The 21,347-nt window shown below is 33.1% G+C and overlaps 4 protein-coding genes across 7 annotated transcripts in view; all 4 read right to left on the bottom strand.

Moving 5' to 3' along the window:
* The window catches only part of LOC145315692 (peroxisomal ATPase PEX6-like), a 29,224-nt gene extending 28,907 nt beyond the window's left edge, over positions 1–317 (bottom strand). Inside the window, exon 1 of the mRNA XM_080155715.1 lies at positions 202–317. Coding sequence (XP_080011841.1) covers positions 202–309 — 108 coding nt within the window. The 5' untranslated portion in view covers positions 310–317. The remainder of the gene's footprint in view (positions 1–201) is intronic.
* Positions 317–10,159, bottom strand: Pect (phosphoethanolamine cytidylyltransferase). Of its 3 annotated transcripts, XM_080155720.1 has the most exons (10): positions 9,430–10,159; positions 8,887–8,948; positions 7,999–8,111; positions 7,548–7,662; positions 5,669–5,862; positions 5,016–5,162; positions 4,515–4,626; positions 3,611–3,737; positions 3,075–3,123; positions 317–1,826 (listed from the first exon to the last, which is right to left on the bottom strand). In XM_080155720.1, the coding sequence occupies exons 1-10, from the start codon at positions 9,518–9,520 to the stop codon at positions 1,736–1,738; spliced, it is 1,101 nt and encodes a 366-aa protein (XP_080011846.1). In that variant the 5' UTR covers positions 9,521–10,159; the 3' UTR covers positions 317–1,735. The 3 variants fall into 3 exon arrangements, with proteins under 3 accessions (XP_080011846.1, XP_080011847.1, XP_080011848.1); XM_080155721.1 differs by lacking the exons at positions 8,887–8,948; positions 9,430–10,159 and adding an exon at positions 8,642–8,689; XM_080155722.1 differs by lacking the exons at positions 8,887–8,948; positions 9,430–10,159 and adding an exon at positions 8,580–8,676.
* A 4,181-nt stretch (positions 10,160–14,340) lies between these two features.
* Positions 14,341–17,619, bottom strand: LOC145315696 (tax1-binding protein 3 homolog). The gene is made up of 5 exons (XM_080155723.1): positions 17,363–17,619; positions 16,827–16,888; positions 15,959–16,021; positions 15,536–15,606; positions 14,341–14,505 (listed from the first exon to the last, which is right to left on the bottom strand). Exons 1-5 carry the CDS (start codon positions 17,388–17,390, stop codon positions 14,373–14,375), a joined length of 357 nt encoding a protein of 118 aa, XP_080011849.1. The 5' UTR covers positions 17,391–17,619; the 3' UTR covers positions 14,341–14,372.
* A 966-nt stretch (positions 17,620–18,585) lies between these two features.
* LOC145315691 (structural maintenance of chromosomes protein 5-like) overlaps positions 18,586–21,347 on the bottom strand; it is a 29,415-nt gene continuing 26,653 nt past the window's right edge. For both annotated transcript variants that reach the window (XM_080155714.1, XM_080155712.1), the window contains exons 32-33: positions 19,879–20,000; positions 18,586–18,961 (exon numbers count right to left, since the gene is read on the bottom strand). In XM_080155714.1, coding sequence (XP_080011840.1) covers positions 18,836–18,961; positions 19,879–20,000 — 248 coding nt within the window. In that variant the 3' untranslated portion in view covers positions 18,586–18,835. The remainder of the gene's footprint in view (positions 18,962–19,878; positions 20,001–21,347) is intronic.

Here is a 21,347-nt window from a genome sequence, read left to right as displayed (position 1 = left end):
AAATGGCATAATACTATGGCAAATTTTAGTATCCACACTTTTCTACCAATAATTTTAATGTAGAGAAGGTATAGTTATTTTATCATAATTGGTGGTGTACTCTAATATATTTTGTACAATGACTTATCTTTTAAGATCCAATCAAAACTAATACGTAGTACAAAACGCAGGAAAATTAAATTAAATATTAAAATTACTTACCTTAACAAATATTACAGGGAAGCTTGCTCCGGTCATCTTGTTCAACAGTTTCTGCTTGACTATTCTACACGCATACAGATACACACTCATTGTAACATTATCAAACATTCTTACATTCTGCAAATAATCAAGATATAAAAAATAATAATGGTAGAGCAGTTGCGCTGCTACTTAATATCGTAATAATAATAGACAGGGCTCGGCAGCCAAGCATAAGCCTCAAGTTTAAACCCGCTTGTGTGCAAAATAAAATATAAGGATGGATTGTCTGTTTTGAAACAGGTTTAGACATCCAGCTAAATTTTAAAGTTTAAAATGATTTTACTAAGGCTTACACGCGGCTGACGCGCGGCTGCCGAGCCCTGATAATTGGGAAGAAGTCGGATAGATGATAGAAAAATATTAAGGTATATTAGGTCCACTCAATAATAAAGATACAACATTGGTCAGTTAAAATAGAATAAAATTTAATTTTGCATGAAAATCATCACCAATTAAAACTATAAAAACCTTCAAATGACTAGAATCGCTATAAAATAAATTATAAAATCAATATAAAAGAGGCTGGTTCAATGATTAATATAGAGATTATGTAATCAGAGTATTTAGGGCGCTTTAAAACATTCCAGAAAGCTAAGACTTTACATAAAAAGCTTCCCTGAATTAGACACTATCAAAAAGTCAAATGCCCAACGAAAATCTTTAGATGTTTATTTTGTTTGACTCATCATAGCATTTGGTTTAAAAAAAGCCTTAAATCTTTATATGTCAATATCTTTTAATCTGAATAGATATGTAAAGTTATTACTTTCTAAGTTATTTAATGTAACCTTAATACCTTGATTGCCAGATCACCACAGTAATCACCATCCCCTAACAATACATAATATGTGAATATTAACTTTAATCACAAATTTGTTTAAAAGTTTAAAAATATTCAAATTGTAATAAAAATATAATCACAATTATAATTATAATGTTATACTAAATAGTATACAATAATCAACTTTCAATAGTCATATTAATAGTAAAAAATAGATAAAAATGATCACATTTATCAAGATTATATTACTAAAGAGAGGGTAGATTAAGGGTTGTATATTAACATTTAACAAAGCATTAGATTCAAAGGCCTAATCATTAGAAAGAAAATTAAAGAGAAATATCTAGATTTTATAGTTAGTTAAAGACATTAATAGAAGCAATCTCAACAAAACTTTTGTCGATGTTTAGAAACTACATAAATTTTTTTTTAACAATTAAATAGTAATTTAAGTCTAGAACATGAGTAAAGTTTAACAAAATTTAGGCCTAATATAATTATTTGATATAATTCACGTCAGGATGAAATAGTGTAGGATAATTTTTCTGTAGAAAATCAGGGAAGTAGGGGAGTTTATATTGGAATATAAAGCTTGGATGTCCTTACTCTTAAGATCCCTGACACAACTTTAATTTTTTTGAAGGGGTTAGGGGTATTTTTTAAGCTATTGATATACTCCTGTATCCCTGGGCATAAGTTGGGTAAACATTGTTAAGATTGTTCTTGTTTAGATTTAACAAAAGCTTCATAAGCCGCGGCCTCCTTAGCTTCCTTCTTTCTATTTCTTTCCTCATAATCAAACCTAAAATAAGGATAAAAATTATGGATATAGAATATACATACATGGATATTATGACAGGGGAAAAATTCTTGTCAATTTAAATTTGCTTAGTGGACATAATTTATTGTTCAGTTCGTTTATCCAGTTGGAGGGGAGGGGATAAGGTAGAGGGGTAAAAAAAAGAAGGAAGGGGTCATTATTTAAGCCAGCTATAAGTTTCACTTTATTAGAGTACATGATAATCTGGTGTAGTGTAAGATATCCAAGTAAGAATAAATCCATTATGACATCATCCATATGATAAACAGAAAAACACAAAAATCAGATGGGTATTAGGCAGATGTTCAATAATCATTGGGGAATAATCAATGTCTGATTGGTTTTTATTGATTTTGTCATCCTAGGTATCTAATAATCCTAACGTTGTATTTTAAATAAGTCTATAAACTTTGAAAGGCTTAATCATTTTACAAAACTATATCATTTAAATTATTCAGATTTGATTCAGAAGGGACACTACCATTTTAATTAATCTACAACACTTTCCCAAAACTTTTTTTAAATAACATTTCAAGATAAAAATTTTAAACAGGAAAAAAGTATTTTTGATATATTGATGGGGATAACATTTCTAGGGCGAATTTATCTTGGAAAGGAGGTGTTTCCACCCCAAAAATTAGTGATGGCAATCCGTCGAATTTTTGGGCCGGATTCGGATTCCGGATTCTTAAAGAATCCGTCAAAAAAAGTGGCGGATTCCTTGCAGATTCCGGATTCTTATTTTTGGCGGATTCCGGATTCGGATTCTAGCAATATTTTAAAAGGATTTTTAAATTTTTAAAAGAAATTAAGTGCTATATATGTCCTAAAAATCAATGTTCTTGGTGTTCTCTATAATTCACTTCCGAGAATCGAACCAAATTTTAAAAGATATTATATAATATATATAATGATGAAAATCTTTGCCTTCAAAGAGGAGGAGTTGAAAGAAAACACTCAAGACGCTAATTTTAGCCTACCAAATAAGAATCCGGAATCCGCTATTTAAAAACGGATTCCGGATTCGGATTCCAAAATTGGCCAAAAATTGGGCGGATTCCGGATCCGGATTGCCAACCCTACCCAAAATAGCTATTAAACTTAGCTGGGCCTATGAGAAGCTTCATTGTAAAGGAGAACCAAATCGTTTCAACAGTTAGAGAGATTCTTTGCTACACAGACATCCTATTACTTGTATTAAATGTCAAAGGATAATAAAACTTATTTTACCTTCTAGCTAAAATTCTTTCTACTAAGATTTCAGTTGTTAGAGTATTTCCTGAAAAAAAGATTGTTTATTTCAATAGATGTAGAATATACGTGGATATTATGTCAGAGTTAAAATTGTCGTCAATTTTGGGAAAGTACACGATTATCTGATAACATGATATAAGCTCCAAGTAATAACAAATCCATTGAAGCAATCATCCTAATTAATTTATTTTTGTTTTAAAGATAAAATAGTATAAATCTTTTCGGACAGATGAGATATTGCAGACAAAAATTATATGGTCAAATGTCATTGTTAAGTCCAAACAACACAAACTGGAAAATCACAGAAGTAGATATATCCAAAAAGGACCAAAAGGATATTTTTACATATATAGATAGAATATACGTGGATATTATGTGACAGGTTAAAAATTGTCGTCAATTTAGGTTGCTAACATGGAATCAATTATTGATCCAGTAAGAGAGGAGGGCATGGGATAAAGGAGATATGATAATCTTGTGTACCTAAGATACAAAAAAATCGATTTTCTTACCTGAATCTACCGTGACAAATTTCCCCTGTTGTTTAGGTTCAGCATAGGGATCAGTTCCTCCCAGGTCTTCAGAAACAGGGGTCTGCCCGTGGCATACAACAGCAACATTAAAATGATCCATCATTTCCTAAAATGGGTATTCTTAATATGGAACTCATCTATTGGTCAATTCGTTCACCCAGTAGGAGTGGAGGGGATGGGGTAAATAAAGGTGGATAGGTGGCATCGTTATTCTAGCCAGCTGTGAGCATTCCTTATCAGAGTTCATACCTGTACTGCAAAATCTATCAGTTTCTTAGTAGCGTAGAGTGCTTCAATAATTAAATTCTCCTAACTTAGTAACAGCGTAGGTTGCTCCAATAATTATCCTAACTTAGTAACAGCGTAGGGTGCTAAAATAATTATTCTAATTTAGTAACAGCGTAGGGTGCTCCAATAACTATCCTACCTTAGTAACAGCGTAGGGTGCTACAATAATTATCCTACCTTAGAAATAGCGTAGGGTGCTCCAATAATTATCCTACCTTAGTAACAGCGTAGGGTGCTCCAATAATTATCCTACCTTAGTAACAGCGTAGGGTGCTCAAATAATTATCCTACCTTAGTAACAGCGTAGGGTGCTTCAATAATTTTCCTACCTTAGTAACAGCGTAGGGTGCTCCAATAATTATCCTACCTTAGTAACAGCGTAGGGTGCTCCAATAATTATCCTACCTTAGTAACAGCGTAAGGAGCTCCAATAATTATCCTACCTTTGTAACAGCGTAGAGTGCTCCAATAATTATCCTACCTTTGTAACAGCGTAGGGTGCTACACTAATTATCCTACCTTAGTAACAGCGTAGGGTGCTCCAATAATTATCCTACCTTAGTAACAGCGTAGGGTGCTCCAATAATTATCCTACCTTAGTAACAGCGTAGGGTGCTCCAATAACAACTTCATCAACACATCTGTAGGCCAACACAGACAAAGTTCTCTCGTGAATATTCATTATGGGGTAATTAAACCCTTTGTACCTAAACAATAAACTTTAGAATATAAGTAAAACGAATCTTACATAAAAAAGTGTCATAGGTATAAATATTAAGCAAAGAATGCCTCAGTTCTTATGTACTGGCCTAGAGAGACAAGGGTACTAGGTTAAGTAATACCCAAAAGACAAGCAAAGATTTGATCGCATAACCATTGTCTGGAAGACCTAAGTGTACTTGGTAAACTAGTAACGAATTGCGCCTCTATAACGACCAAGACAATACACCTACTATTTTTACTATTTGTGTCACATGCTGGACATCGAAGCTGTAAGTGCCATATTTATCGTCTCTAGAATGTCGCGGTGTAGTCCAGACTCGAACTCGACACCTCACATACAAATTTACGCAAGTTACACCAACTGGACACTGACCTATTAACAACAGGATCCGTGTGTAGACCAACAATGAGGTAGGTGCCAAGTTCCTTCGCCTTCTCGAGGAAGTCCAGGTGGCCAATGTGAAACAGGTCAAAAGCTCCGGCAACGTAAACAACCTTGTCAGTCTTTTTGGGCTCAGTTCTGAATGGTTAAGTCAGGTTAAAATCTTTTTTAATGTCCAGCATGGCTTGAGGGAAACAGAAGATATTTGATTTTAAATTATACTGAGCTGGATCTTTAAATCATTTTAGTGGTGAGCCAGATCGGGGTGAGCCTAATTTCAGCCAACCACAGCACGGCATTTCATAAAATGCTGTGCTCTCATTGGTGGAAAGTTGGCTCACCCCTATCTAGCTCACCACTAAAATGATTTAAAGATCCAGCTCTGGTATCATCTCATTAATTGACTTTAAAACTTTGGGAACTTTTATTATATCACGGCAAGGTTGTACAAACTAGCAGTGTCTAAAATTTTCAAATAGTAATTTTTTACCTAATCAAAATTAAGGTTTTAACTTCAAGTCTTTCATTTGACTTTACAAAAAGCTCCAAGATTAATATAATTCAACAGTTTAAATTTAGTTCCTATAAGATAAGTATGGTAATTTGAAATATATTTCATTGAAATAAATATAAGGTATACCTACCTATTTGAAAATTGTAAAATTTTAGAGGTTGTAGGTAGAAATTGTGATACACCAGTCCATGGAGACTTGGTGCTGGGATCTGAACTCATGTCCTGGGAGCAGCGCCTGTCCACAGCGTACTCCCTGTCTCCGCGCTGCAAGTGCTCCTTAGACAACATCAACATTCGCCCCACGAGGTTGGTTGTGGAAACACCCTAGGACGAAAAAAATGATTTTAATTAATTGAAAATCATTGTCTATTTTACATTTGCAAGGTGCTTTATAGCACGGAACCCTCTATAGTTTTGAAATAAATAGAAAATTATTTTTTTTGTGTAGTATGGTAGACAAACCTGACCTTAAGTAAAAACAAATTACATTTTCAATTTATTTAAAAACTAGAGGAGGGGGGTTCTTATTCCGACTATCAGGTTGAGTTAAACTTATAACTTGTAAAGGTACCCCCTTAAAATGTTAAGCATTTGAAAATTAAAAAGTATTTAATTAGAAAAAAATAAATGCAGTCAAAATATCGACGTAGATATCAGTTAAGTCACATTTTATAATATAAAAGGTAAAATATTCAACCACGACGGCTTTTAATAAATGCTACTTAGTCCAAAACATAAACCCTTGAAAGTTAGTCATTATATAGCTTCCAGTTCGATAGGGCAAATAAGATTAACGAATACAAAGTTTCTAGAAAATGGTTAATATATCTAATAGTTTTATTAATTTATTTATTGATCAAACATCTAAATACGTTTAATTTTAAAAAATATTATCTTTACTTTGAAGTAGGCGGAGATTTGAGCAAGACATACCGGTCGTCTTATACAAGTAGTGTGTCTCTCTTACGAAAGGAGAAGGGGGGGGGGGATATGTTAACATCCTATGACCGGGCGCGAGATGCTTATCAACCCTTAGCTGGGTATAAAAGCAAGGGATTAAAACATACAAGTTTAGTTTACAAGAAAGCGTCACAATTATTGAACCGATTTATTTTCTACTGCCAATTTTTCTTTTCTGTATCAAGATTTTACGCCAGAGAATGATTACTGCCGCTGCCAACAACATGACAAACATGCCAGGCGTCTGCTTTACCTATCCTTTCTTCGTAGCTAATGGAGTTACGGAACAGTGTATCATTTGCAGTGTTGATGGCCATGATCATTCAGATGAATTTGGCTCTGAGATTAATAAGATTGTTGTCAACGTGCAAATTCCAAACGGAAAAATAAGTTATTATTTTTTTATTGACACTGCCATCGACATGACCAACATGCCAACCGTCTGTTGCACCTCTCCTACCATCGTAGCTAATGGAGTTACTGTACAGATGATCATTTGCAGTGTTGATGGCCATGATCATTACGATGATGAATTTGGCCCGTTTAATGAGTTTAACTCGTTTGTTCAATTTGTCAGCATAAATGAATATTATGTTTATTTTTTCATTCAAGAATAAATGGATATGCTATAAATTTATTATAATTATATTTTTTACTGTAAATAAATATTAAATACCTATATAATGCATCATGTTGTAATTTTTATTATTGGTTTTTAATAAATTATTTGTTACTCGTAAATTTTTATTTTGTTTATGATAAGGTATCTTAAGGTAAAGACAATGGACGATAAATTGATTTACTTCCCCAGTGATGAAACCAACAAAAGTAGGTTAAAACTTGGGCTGTTTATTACACTAGTCCCCAAAGTTTTATGACATCTAAACTTAAACAGTGAGCAAAATGGTAAATATTGAGCTAAATTCTTGAAAATTGGTACATAAGCCTAGTCCAATATGTATTAGGTACTTTAATTGAACTATTTGTATAAAACTATCATGTAATCTTTGCCTTTATGTCTAAAATCTTAAATACTCTTTGCATCTTACCTGTGTCCGTTTGCACTCTTTGTATCTTCCCGCGTTTTTAACAATATGATAAGTATCTGTACCATCAGCTGTCATTGTGATGTCATCACCGTGCACACAGAAATCACAATCATATCTGAAAGTAGATTTTTTTTGTCAGAAGCTTAAGATATATAAAATACTGAACCGATTGAGTTCTCTGTTGTAGAAAAGCTAAACAATGGTCCTGTGATTGTTTTAGGTTTTTTTTATATTAAGATTTAAGTCACCAAAGTTTTATAACATTTTCTTATTCGTTAGCTCGACAACTTTGAGTTTTGATTGGAACATTAAGTTGGGTGTCAAAACGTTTCAACCACTAGTATTAATCTACATAAAGGGTAATTTTGTGTATCATAATAGGGGATGAACATCCATGCATCACATTATTGGTAATTGTCTTATCCCTTTAGATCCCTGAAAATGAACTTACTTGTCTAAAGTTTCTAAGGTAGTGACATATGGTGCTCCCTCCACAACTTCATCGACCCACTTGATGGCCCTGACCATTCTGTACCTCTCCTGTTCATTGAATACTGGTGGTCCCTACAATATACATCTATGTCATCGTGTTGTTGATAGTAGCAAAGCTACTATATAATTCACTTAGCCTTCCGTCAGTCAGTCAGTCTGTAATGCTACAAGGAAAATGTTATTTTCTCCACTGCTCTTGAAAACAGACATCAAAAACTTTTAGTGAAGATTTCCATAACATATGCGCATTTATTTATACGTCGTTTTGTCGGACATGCTTCAAAATACATTCACAAAACTTTTTTTAAAAGGATAATTGATTTTCTTAATCTTAAATGTTTTGCATATTTTCTATCTTTTTTTGTTTTGAGAACTGAACGTCTGCTCTAAAACTCACTTTGTCCGTTTATTAATTCCATCTTTATCTCTATAACTAAAAGATATATTTTTACAGGCTCAAATAATATAATATATTTTTGGCTTTTAAAAATTATATTGAAATATACATATAACATTATGAATTTTAAAACAAGAACAAACCTTGTGCATTGTAATCTCTTCATCTGTGTGTACTCCGACAACTAAATAAAACAAGAACAAACCTTATGCATTGTTATCTCTTCATCTGTGTGTACTCAACAACTAAATATAACAAAAACAAACCTTATGCATTGTTATCTCTTCATCTGTGTGTACTCAACAACTAAATATAACAAAAACAAACCTTATGCATTGTTATCTCTTCATCTGTGTGTACTCAACAACTAAATATAACAAAAACAAACCTTATGCATTGTTATCTCTTCATCTGTATGTACTCCAACAACTAAATATAACAAAAACAAACCTTATGCATTGTTATCTCTTCATCTGTGTGTACTCCAACAACTAAATATTTACCCATTGCCTATTCATCACATTTGTCAATATTTTATTTGAAGAAATATAACTTTAAAAAAATAATCATTTTGGTAAAAAAAATCAAACGTATTTATTTAGCAGAACTTCGCATATAAATTTTTTCGGGAGAGGAAAACATTATTTTATAGGTATGATTAGTTTAGGTTAGGTTAAGTAACGGTTACAAGAACCCCGTAGGGATGGGGCCACGCAATGTGAAAGATGAGGAAAAAGGGTCGAAAGTTCAAATAGTCTAAAGTAAAAGCACTTTTTTCAGGGTACCTAAAGTTTTATATTAACGTTTTCTTATTCTTTTGGGCCTTTTGCTTTTTATTTATTAAGTCGAGTGTCCAAACGTTTCAAACCCTAATTGTAACTAACAGATGGGGCAATCATCATTGGAGAATGTGAATTAACATCTATTTATCGTCCATTGTCTAATCCCCTTGAACTCTGCCTTTTCTTATAAAAAAACATTGAATAATTTCCTTTGCTTGTCTGAGTGAGTTGGCATGGCCGAAGTGAACCATATCATAGCAGCCATCACACCACACCCGAGCTGTCTCTCCATCTTCGCTCATACTGGTTTCCTAGATTTTTTTAGGTCTGAAAATGTATAAAAAATAAATAATGATAAAGTGGGGAAGGCGTTAGTGCCACTTTTGGAAACCAACACAAAAGAACTCAGCTTAAATAAGAGTTTCAGCAATGAGATTTTGATTTGATGTTGCTTTTTATAGTACAATATGCAACTTTAGTAAAAAACAGCGGCGGAATTTTACGATTTTTCGCAGTTTTTTTCACAGTTTCACAATTATACAAAAATAACATTGCAAATTCACAGCAATTTCCTTACTTTTTAAGCGCAGTTTCTCAGTACTGTTTTGTTATTTAAATGGCATTTCGCACCTCCACTTTTTAATAGTAGATAAATATGATATAAATATAATTGTAAATGCAATTTTTACATAAACGCTAAGTATTATAATATGTAGAACAAAAATTGTAAGAATAGAAATTTTACAAAAATATAAATACTGTTTTTAAAATATATGTAGTTACAATAACAACGGACGGGTTAAAATCACATTTTAACTGATAAATAGTTTAACAATTATAAATCTAATATAAAATTGTGCATACAACTGAACAAATACGCTTTATTTGCAGGTGTTGATTATATTAAATTGTACTTTGTCTTTAATTCTCTCACCTATGCTTCTTATCTTATTAAAGGATGAAGATAAAAAAAATATAGTTGCAAAAACAGACCTTAAAATTTTATATAGCGCCTAACCTCATGATTTGTGTTGTATTTGAACATCAAACATTATTTTGGCACTATTAAAGGAAGAAAAAAGGGTAAAAGCTAAAAAAACATTAAGTAGGTATACACACCCCTCCTCAACCGAACTTTAGATTAAAAAAATTTTCCAAACATTCGGACAATTGGGCGTTCAAATAGGACATAGTGGTAGTTAGAATCAGTTGAGAACAAAATCCTAGCCGTTCCTTCTTGCCAGATATCGCCATTTTAAGATTTTAAGTAGAATTACACTAAATATCCAAATACAAATTTAAATCTTCTTTCAATTTTTTAGTATAATTTTAGTGAGACAGCCCCAAAACAGAATATCTTTGCTCCTGTGGCCAAACTAACTGCCTGGAGTTCCTAACAGAGAGTGCCTTTATGTGTTAACACAAATAGGGATTCGAACCCATTCCCAAAACTAACCAACCTGGAATAGCTGTGTTTTACAGCATGAGGTCAGTATTTTTACCACTGACAGATAGACAGCAAGGCCTATCCTAACCAGAAACCTGATCATTCACCCACATGCCCCAGTGGAGCACCTTTGAGGTCTGCACCATATGTTTACTGGGGTGTTGTTCACCTGCACCCTAGGATTGGGCAGGTTAAGGCCTAATGGGGCCCTTAGACTCCCATTAACCCTGGCCAAGCCCAGAGTGATGTCACACACCTGGCCCATGCCCTGTTCATCAGATGCTCCCCTGCCAATCACAGATCAGCACAGCTGCCACAGAAGGATAGCTGCAGGTGGTTGGCCGCATACCTTCACTCAAGATGCAAATTAGCACTACCCTGATCTTGATCCTTCAGGAGATTATGGTGGTGTGCATCTTGAACTATGCCCTGAACCTGGGAGGGTTCTTTCTGAGGGAGTTGGGGACACAGTTACTGTTTGAAACTATCAAAGGTGGAATAGCTGTATATTACAGCACGACAGTGGTAATTTGTATATTGGGCTCGGGCAATGCATGCCCCTCTGGATACCCTCTAGCTGTTAGTGATAAGCAGGGTCAGCTCCTTGTTGAACTTGTACCTGGGGTCCCCATAGTCAGGCCCCTGCACTGGAAGTTTGGCCTGGTCTTGACCACCATCTCTGTCCTGGGGGGCAGTTTGATGCAGTCGCACCTCCTGGGGGCACATTGAACACCATGGGGGTGTACAACTAAGAATAGCCCCTGTCCAGTCTCACGGTTTCATCGGTCAGCACAGGTGCACCTTGACCTCAGGGAATTCGATGGGAACAAGGGCTATGGCTTGCAGTGGCCCCTTGAAAGCAGCCCTGGCCAGACAGTTAATTGTACGGCTAGAGCGCTTCTTGCCTTCAGCCGCTGGTTGTGGGAAAGACCCAGGGCCCAGGCTTGGTTAGTGTAAGTGGGGGCGACCATGGCTACTCTCCCAACTGATCCATACCACCAGCTCAGGTCTGTCAAACTGTAACTGTGTCCCCAACTCCATCAGAAAGAACCCTCCCAGGCTCAGGGTATGGATAAAAATGCACACTACCATGATCTCCTGGAGGATCAAGATCAGAATAGGGCTAACTTGCATCTTGAGAAATGTATGCGGCCCACCACCTGTAGCTATCCTTCTGTGGCGGCTGTGCTAATCTTGGCAGGGGAGCATCTCACGGCACATTTCAGGGGCCAGGTGTGTAACATCACTCTAAACTTGGCCCAAATGGCAGAGTTAATGGGAGTCTGAGGGCACCATTGGGTCTAAACCTGAAACATGTGGTGCAGACCTCAAAGGTGTTCCACTGGGGCCTGTGGGTGAATGATCAGGTTTTCTGGTTAGGATAGGCCTTGCCTTTGCTGGCCATCCATCTATCAGTGTTAAAAATACTGACATCATGCTGTAATACACAGCTATTCCACATTTGTTAGTTTTGGAAATGGGTTCGAATCCCTAATTGTGTTAACACATGAAGGCACTCTCTGTTAGGATCTCCAGGCAGTTAGTTTGGCCACAGGAGCAAAGAAACTCTGTTTTGGGGCTGTCTCACTAAAATTATACTAAAAAATTGAAAGAAGATTTAAGTTTGTATTTGGATTTTTAGTGTAATTTTACTTAAAATCTTAAAATAGCGATATCTGGCAAGAAGGAACGGCTAGGATTTTGTTCTCAACTGATTCTAACTACCACTAGGTCCTATTTGAACGCCCAATTGTCCGAATGTTTGGAAAATTTTTTTAATCTAAAGTTTGGTTAAGGAGGGGTGGTTATACAGTTTACCTAAATTGCTCCTCATTTTAAAAATATGTAAAATATGATTTTTGTAAGTCAAAAATATCTTCTATTAAATCAGATTAAAACATAATTTATTAGACATACTTCTTGACTTTTATGACAATTAGCTTTAGACTACGTTTAATTTAATTGTACGATAATGACTTAGATATAAAAAGAACAGTAGAATAAAAGTAGAATTTTAAATCTTATACCTAGATGATTTTTTCTGTTAGATTTTGAAAGAGATATTATTATTAATTGGATCTTACACCAGATTTTCATGTTTTTTTTCGTCTAATAAAGTAAAACACGCAGCGGGCTAAAATAACAATTTTATCCCCATACTCTAATGAGTGAGCGAACTGACCTAATAAATGAGATCCATGTTAGCAAGCTAACTTAACGACAACTTATCCCTTGTCATAATATCCACGTGTATTCTACATCCATTGTTACAGGATGGAAGTTGGTCAAAAGTGTTTTTTTTAATAATAGATGAGCTATTACTTTAAGTTCACTACATAATGGGTCTAATCTTTGATTAAAAGTTTATTAATTTTGCAAAATTCTACTTATATTCAACTGTGAAAACATTCTAATTATATAAATGATCTTAATTCTAATTATTTAATAGATAACACTTGGGTATTTTCCTTAGAAATTTACTTAGCATATTTTTCAGAGACGGAAAGTAATTTTAGGAAAAAATATGAAGAACAAAACAAAGAAATAACAAAATGTCTGTATGTAGCAAATGATCTTGCTAACCACTGAACCGATATGGTCTTCCTTTAAAGGGAAGATTCTCATAGATCCAGGAAATATTTATAACTATTATATTATTTATATCCTCTGAAGAGAAATCGCATTTGGATTAAAAGTGAAGGGTCGACTCCCACCCACTTTACCAATTCTTCAAGAGCCCATTTTTTTATGGCATATTATATACTCAAAAAGTATTTTTAATGTACTACAAATTATTTTTTTCAGAGTACTTACTCCTATCCCTAAATATATTGATAATTTTTACAATAAATAATTTGAAGGTTAAATAAATGCAAAATATTTTAATAACGAATAATAGTTATGGAGATAAGAAAATTTAAATCTGTAGGGTGGCCATAAAAATTCTTTTTTATGATATCAAGAATCATTAATGAATAAATGCAAAAATGTATGAAATCCGTTTTATACCCTAGGATTCTTTCATAGTTTTTTTAAAAATAATATGATAATTTTGCCACTATCAAATTGACTATATTCAATAGTTTGTTATTGTAAAATGTTTAAAACTTATTTTCTGACTAGTACTGATCTGGGATTGACTTTATTCAGGGGTAGCTATTCTAACAATCAATTCTACAAAATAATCACAAAACCTTTTAAAGTATAGTGGGGGGTATATTTTGTTATTTTATGGAACTGAAGAGGGGTGGGTAAGAAGGGGGAAGAAAGGGGAAGAAAGGGGTAGGGGGCTGTGGAAAAATTTTCCTTTAGAATTGTTCGTCAGAATACCATTCCCTTTTCCCTGACTTATTAAATTTTGTGTTAGTTACCAGGATTTAGTTTGTTAATTGAGGACTATTTCAGTAAGCAATTCCAGTCATAAGACTCGAAATCTCTTACATGAACAAACCCCTTTTACAAATGAGGGAGGTGACATGGACTGTAAATTATAATAATACCCAAAGTTGTATAAATAAGTTTTCTAATTAGTTGCTTTAAAACATTGCGGTTATATATATTAAATCTTGTTTGGATGGTTTAAAAAGATACAAACTTTCTAACCAATAATTTAAATCCTTAGAAAGGTAATTGGTAATTTTCTATCTTCATCTGTGGGTATGTATATTTATTTAATGTCCATTGTCTTATCCCTGTCTTTACAAACGTTATGTCTGTGTGACTCCTTTCCTTGCAACCAGCATGTTGAGCACCGGATGCCTCTTGATGTAGGCCACGGCCTTCTTGTGCGTCACCATCGTGAAGTCGTACCCGTTCAACTGCAGTATCTTGTCATGGATCCTACGATATGTAGGAAATTAGACTGAATATGGAATATACGTGGATATTAGGACAGCGGAAAAATTGTCCTCAATTTAGATTGATAACATGGAACTCATTTTTTTGCTATCCAGTAAGAGGGAACTTAATGGGGATGGGGAAGAGGGGGGTGGATGGGAGGTTATCGCTGCGTGTTTCACTTTAAAGAGAACATGAAAATCTGGTATAACATCCAAGTAATAATATATTCATTGATATATATTAGGCTATAAAAGTTTTCCGGAATTTTAATAAATATAATAGATTTGAAAACTGCATAAAATTTTAAGGATTTTTTATAAAATTCGTTTTTTATATAATTCATTATTTAAAAGCGCAAATCCAATTTTAGTTAATAAATTTTGACCAATAGGATAGGTGGATTGGAAACTACCTGCGCTCTAATTGGTTGAATGATGTACGTCACTTAAGCTTCTCCAATCAGAGCGCAGATAGTTTTCAATCCACCAATCACAGATGTCAAAATTATTTAACTTAATTTGCATTTGCGCTTATAGATAAAGAATTATACAAAAAACGAATTTTATAAAAATTCCTTAAAATTTTATGCAGATTTCAAATCTATTATATTTATTAAAATTCCGGAAAACTTTTATAGCCTAATATATATATAAAACAAGATTAGCTTTCATGAAAACTGTTGCCTTTTAAAAAATGAAAAATATGATTACTAGCCCCTTTCGGGAACAATGACATAAGTGTAGACTGGTCCCAGAAGCCATGAAAATGACAAGAAAACAATAAAAACGAAGAAGACAACACCCATCAGTAGTGAAGCAAAAAATTATGGAATGGACAAAGGGTAAAGTGAGTTACAAAGCAGATGTTCAGTTGAGAAAAGAATATATTAAAAAAGGAAGAAGAAAATCACGAAACCGATAAAAAAGCTTTATAATTTAAAAGTGAATTATAGAATAGCTTTGCTACTATTTTTTAAATTGGAAACTTTATGCCTTTTTTATGAAAAATTCAAAAATAAAAAAACACTGACCTAAGGCCAGCTCTAACAGCTGGGCTATCAGGAGCGATGTCTGTCACATAAATACCATTGTCGGAATACCCCTGCAAATATGAATTTTATATTTTAAGTAAATCTGAAGCCAAGTGAAAACTGGAATATTCGAAAAAATCCGGGTTTGTCTCGACTTATATTTAATATTAAAAGAATAAATTATAGGATTAAAGCCAATTTTGTTAGACCCGGGGTGCTGAGAACTGGTTCTAATCCAGCGAATATTAATCGGTTTCGAAGTAATACTGGAAATTTTCATAACAATATTACATATTTGGTTTATCTTTAAAGTTAATTTGTGTAATTTTTTTTTAAATCCAACAAAGCAATAATAAAAAAATTGACAACAATAAAAATTTGAAAAAACCGACAAGAATTTTAGTGTAGTTTTATATTTCTTACTTGAGGACTTTTTCTGTAATCTTGATCAATTCCTCCTCCAATCTTGAATCCACACTTCAGTTCCTTAAAATTCAAAAATTAATTTATTTGAGCTAAAAAGTGTCTTACTCTTCCCCCTATTAGTTTCAAGTTTCTCGTTTGATTGTTCAATATGGGTTAGGTAGGGTAAGATTTCATTGGGTATTGGGTAGCCCCGCAGGTTTATAGATCACAGAATATTTTAAGCCTCCCCCCCCCCCCATGACCCATGACCCATATCTAATCTTAAACAAGTAGAGGAAGGCGGATTTCCGTTTTCGATAGGCACTTTAAAGAGAAGTAACTTTATTTGAACTTTAAATGTCGAAGCTCTTACGAAATTTAAGAGTTTTGGTTGGTCTGTCTGTCATTCTTCTCTGTTTCATTCATTTACCTGATCGTCTCCAGGTTCTTTGTGCAGGATTATGGGAATAGAAAGACATTCAATTACCTGATCATCTCCAGGTTCTTTGTGCAGGATTATGGGAATAGACAGACATTCAATTACCTGATCATCTCCAGGTTCTTTGTGCAGGATTATGGGAATAGACAAACATTCAATTACCTGATCATCTCCAGGTTCTTTGTGCAGGATTATGGGAATAGACAGACATTCAATTACCTGATCATCTCCAGGTTCTTTGTGCAGGATTATGGGAATAGACAGACATTCAATTACCTGATCATCTCCAGGTTCTTTGTGCAGGATTATGGGAATAGACAGACATTCAATTACCTGATCATCTCCAGGTTCTTTGTGCAGGATTATGGGAATAGACAGACATTCAATTACCTGATCATCTCCAGGTTCTTTGTGTAGGATTATGGGAATAGACAGACATTCAATTACCTGATCATCTCCAGGTTCTTTGTGTAGGATTATGGGAATAGACAGACATTCAATTGCTGTTCCTAAATAAAATTAGAAAGATTTTAACAGGTTATTCAAATTTTTGTTTGTCAAACTATTCCCCCATCATTAAAATATAGGGATCTAAAAGGATAAGACAATTGCCGATAAATCAATGTAAATTCCCAATGATGGTTCACAAAATTACCACTTCTGTAGATTACAATTAGGAGTTGAAACGTTTGGATACTTAACTTAATGAACCAACAAAACAAAATTCAATAAAAGTCCCTAAGATTGTTAAGCCAACGAATCAGAAAAAGTTATCATTAGGCTTTGGGGAATACTGCAATAAACATCCCAATGTCCCCTCTCTCCTTGCAATTTTCCTAAGCTAGGTAGACTTTCATTCTAAATATATGTATGTATAACTCTCTTAAAACACATAGAAACTGTTTGGGATATCTATAATTAACTGTGTTTTCTGTCTGTCTGTCCATAACGTTATGATGAATATGCCGTTCTAATTATCTTACCAGGCTCGTGTGTAAATGCTAGATTCATCTTCGCTACTCCAGTAACAGCAACCAATAGAAAACAAGATTGCAAATAAAATGAACCAATCACAGATAAGATTGAAGATTTGTTGACCAATCACAGTCGTTCTAAAACCAGTTAAAGATCACAATATGGATTTAACCAATCAGAGTTCCAATACCTCACAACATTTTAACTACACTGAGATTTAGTGCATTGTTGCTTGTAAGAAACCTTACAAAATATTTAAATATCTGAAAAGTTTGTAATAATAATATCAAATCTGAATATAATCACATTTTTAAATCAAAATAACAATTTTCACAACCTTTATGATATTTATATTGTTTCCAAGCTGAATTTACAAAGTTTAATATTTATATATTTATAAACATAACAAATTAAATGCTGAACAAATTATGTTTTCAAAACAAAGTACGTAACTTGATTTTATTCAAGTAAAAGTATAAATATTGCATTGAAGGATTCTTAGACATTTATACAAAAATTAGTTCATCTTAAATATCCTTTGTTCTAATAACATATACCTGTTCTCTTTACAAATTTTTTTAAATACAAAAATAATCAAATTTAAATCTAAAAATCATTTTCCCTGGGCAAAATTTTTTTTTAAAGTATAACTTTAAATTATTCATTTTTAAAAGCGAAGCTTTTCTATAATTAGGATCGGTCCGTCCGTACGTCCGTAACGCATAGCTTTTTTCGTTAATTTAGGCATGTTAGAATTGTCCTATCGTTTTCAAATTTTGCATGGTGATTCCTTTAATAGTTAGGTACGATATAGAAATCGTAGCAACTCTATAATCATCCATCACCAAAATGTCCGTACGTCCGTTTAAAACATGTTGATTTTTTTACTTTTTCAACAACAAATTTTTATGTGATCTAATCATCCGATTGATCTGATTTTTGGTATATTGATTCCTGGGACAACAAAGTATAATGTAATAAGTGAAGCAACTCTATAATCAAGTCCTAAAAATGTAAGTATGTCCATAAACATTATCCTGAATCAAGCTGTTTTTCCACAAATTTACTTACAATTTTGCTTTGACTCTTATACATTTATATTCTGATTATTCACTATATCTTTAAATCTACCTATTTTTCTTAAGAAAATATATATTTTTATTTAGTTTAGGTAGTTTGAATTGGGTTCAACAAAAATAAATTCTCAATATTAAAAACTAAAAATCTACAAAAATGCATTGTTTGATAAATTATTAATTATTAATTTTAAACAGGTACTTTTGTTTTAACCATTTTTAAATGGAAGCACTATTTAGACAAAATAAATTATTAAAAGTTAATCTTTTTATACTTAGTTAATATTACATATTCTGAATTATACTTTTGTTAAATATTTCCCGCCATATTTATCTCAATTTTCGCGCCAAATTCTTTGTGAGACTTAAGTGTCATCATAAATAAATTCCTGCTGGCCAAACAAATTACTTGTTTTTTGATGACTGACTTGCCGCTGCCAACTTTCTACTAATTTTGACAAAGTCCCTGGTTCTGAACCTCTGATCTTTGTTCTTTTTAGTCCGGCCACTGTTACACGTTAATATAGTAACCTGCAATAATAGTTATTTCTCGCATCGTATTATAAACGGCTTTCCGCGGATATAGAAAGTACAATTATGAGATTAAAACCAGTTTTTTTAGCCCCGAGGTGCCGAAGGCACTGGCTAAAAAACTGGTTTTAATCTTATGATTGTACATTTCTATATTCGTAGAAAGCTGGATGTAATACAATGCTAGACATAGTTTTTTCGTATGGATGAGAACCGGTTCCTATCCACCGGATTCGAATGAATACGAGAAAATTCATTATTTATCTATAACTAGAGGCTACACCCCTAAAGGCCACTAGGGGCACTTGAAGGAGAAGGGAGAGTCGACCTCCCTCCATGTTCAAATTTAGTTTTAAAAACAAAAAGTGGGGGTGGGGTCATTTATCTGGGTGGGATTTCTCTGTGGAGGGTGGCGGAATCCTCCCCCAAAATAGTTAAAAATCTACCATGGACCTATGAAAAGCAACATTGTAAAGGAGAACCATATTGGTTCAGCGAGATACTTCTGTCCAAACAGACAGGACATTATTTTACTTTTATGGATTTCCAGGAAAGCGTTTGTATGATTCAGGACTGTTTTATGGCTTAATAATAACAATACGACACAAAATATATATTAATGTAATTGAAATTCTAAAATGAACCTTTTCCATTCCATTGATCAAAACAAAGTTCCCCTAGAAATTTAGAATGATCGATCAAGCCGTTTATGTATATTATATATTAAGTCACAAAACAACTGTTTTAAAAGCAATTTTGTTTTAAATTATAAGATGTGACAACAATAATTTTTTTTAAAAATCCATTAAAACTAACGGCAACAATAAAGTATATCTATATAACAGTACCTAACCTTTCATACTGAGTTAGGAAAGCTAAGCTTTATAAAACAGACTAAAATTATTGAAAATATTAACCTGATCATTGAAAGGAAGACCATAGGGAAACTTGGGAGCCATGTAGAAATATTGAGCGCTGTGCTTTTTACACACATCTAGTAGCATGTCCCATACACGTCTCTCATTTGTCTCATCCATACCTACACACACAAGGTTATTTTAGAGAAGATTGAAGATTTTATGGGTGCTTTTCCAGTTAATGCCTGTCGAGCAAAAATCACTCTTCTTATTTTTAAAAATATTTCTAACTTCTATCAAGGATTCCTGTAACCACTCAGACTGGATTGATTATGGTTCATTTTCTGCTAAGCTTTTTGGTATACTTATTTCTTTGTGGTAAACTAGAGACTACGCCCCCTAGAGGCCTCTAGGGGCACTTGAGGGGAGGGGAGGTTAATTTTGACGCAATTTTTGTATTTTAGATGTATTTTTTTAAGAATGGCCTAAAACCATCACAGGAACAGTAGGTATATTCCCTGAAAAGTATGGCCCAATCAGTTCAGTGGTTACTGAGATCTTAAGCTTCAGACAGACATCGTTCTACATTGTATTATAGATTATAATAATGTAAACAGATTGATTAATGTATTATTTAATTTTATAGTATTTGATGATGTTTTGCAGTGTTTTTATTTTATTTTGTACTTTGATTTTAACAAAACATTTAATGACATTTCTTCAAAAATCGTATAACATTTTAAAGTCTTTTCCTCAAAAAAACAAAGTAAAACAATTGTTTTACAGATACCTTTATTAACCAAAAAATATTCAAATTCACTGCTCACGCTTGGTTTTTTATTAAATGAATAAGTTAGGGTACAATGTTTGGCACTTTCGATATAAGTAAATGATAATAAAAAACCCATAGAATGCGATAAAAACTTCAGAAAAATCGAAGAAAATAGTTTTAATACTTAATTAACGTTTTTAAGTTTTTCTTCAAAAAGTTTAGATAAGATGCCTTTAAAAGTCGTCTATGATTTTGTCAGGGATAAAAATGTAACTTTAAAATAAGAATTACAACATATTTTTTCAATTAGTACAAAGTAAAATTTTGAACATTTTATTGATCAGTATATTTTTTAAAATGTGAAGTAGAAACCTGAATATTTTATCATGAAAATTGTGTTATGATTTGATTGTCTGCTAGATTACAAGAAAAAAAGATACTGACAGTACTTGTTGGTTCTTTAAAAATAATTAGGTAGATTACTTTCAGAACCCCTCTTTTTGCAACGTTATTTCAATAGAACAGAGCCGTAGTCTTAGTGTACTCAATATCTAGACAGCCAAACATTGTTTTAGAATTGTTCAATTTTTTTAACTTCTGATAAAAACAGAATTAATGGTATTTTTGTAAATATTATACCTCCAAGAAATGGCTATACTTCCCAATCATATGTTGTGTGATATTTAAGAGGAATTATTTTGATATAATGTCATTAAAATATTCGTTAAAAAAAGTGCTATTCTAGCTTATACTTTAC

The sequence above is a fragment of the Acartia tonsa genome, chromosome 4, assembly GCF_053477335.1.
Source record: "Acartia tonsa isolate MP-2025a chromosome 4, ASM5347733v1, whole genome shotgun sequence".
Classification (NCBI taxonomy): domain Eukaryota; kingdom Metazoa; phylum Arthropoda; class Copepoda; order Calanoida; family Acartiidae; genus Acartia; species Acartia tonsa.
Note: the sequence above shows the minus strand (reverse complement) of the source record. Positions and strands in the feature narration are given on the sequence as shown.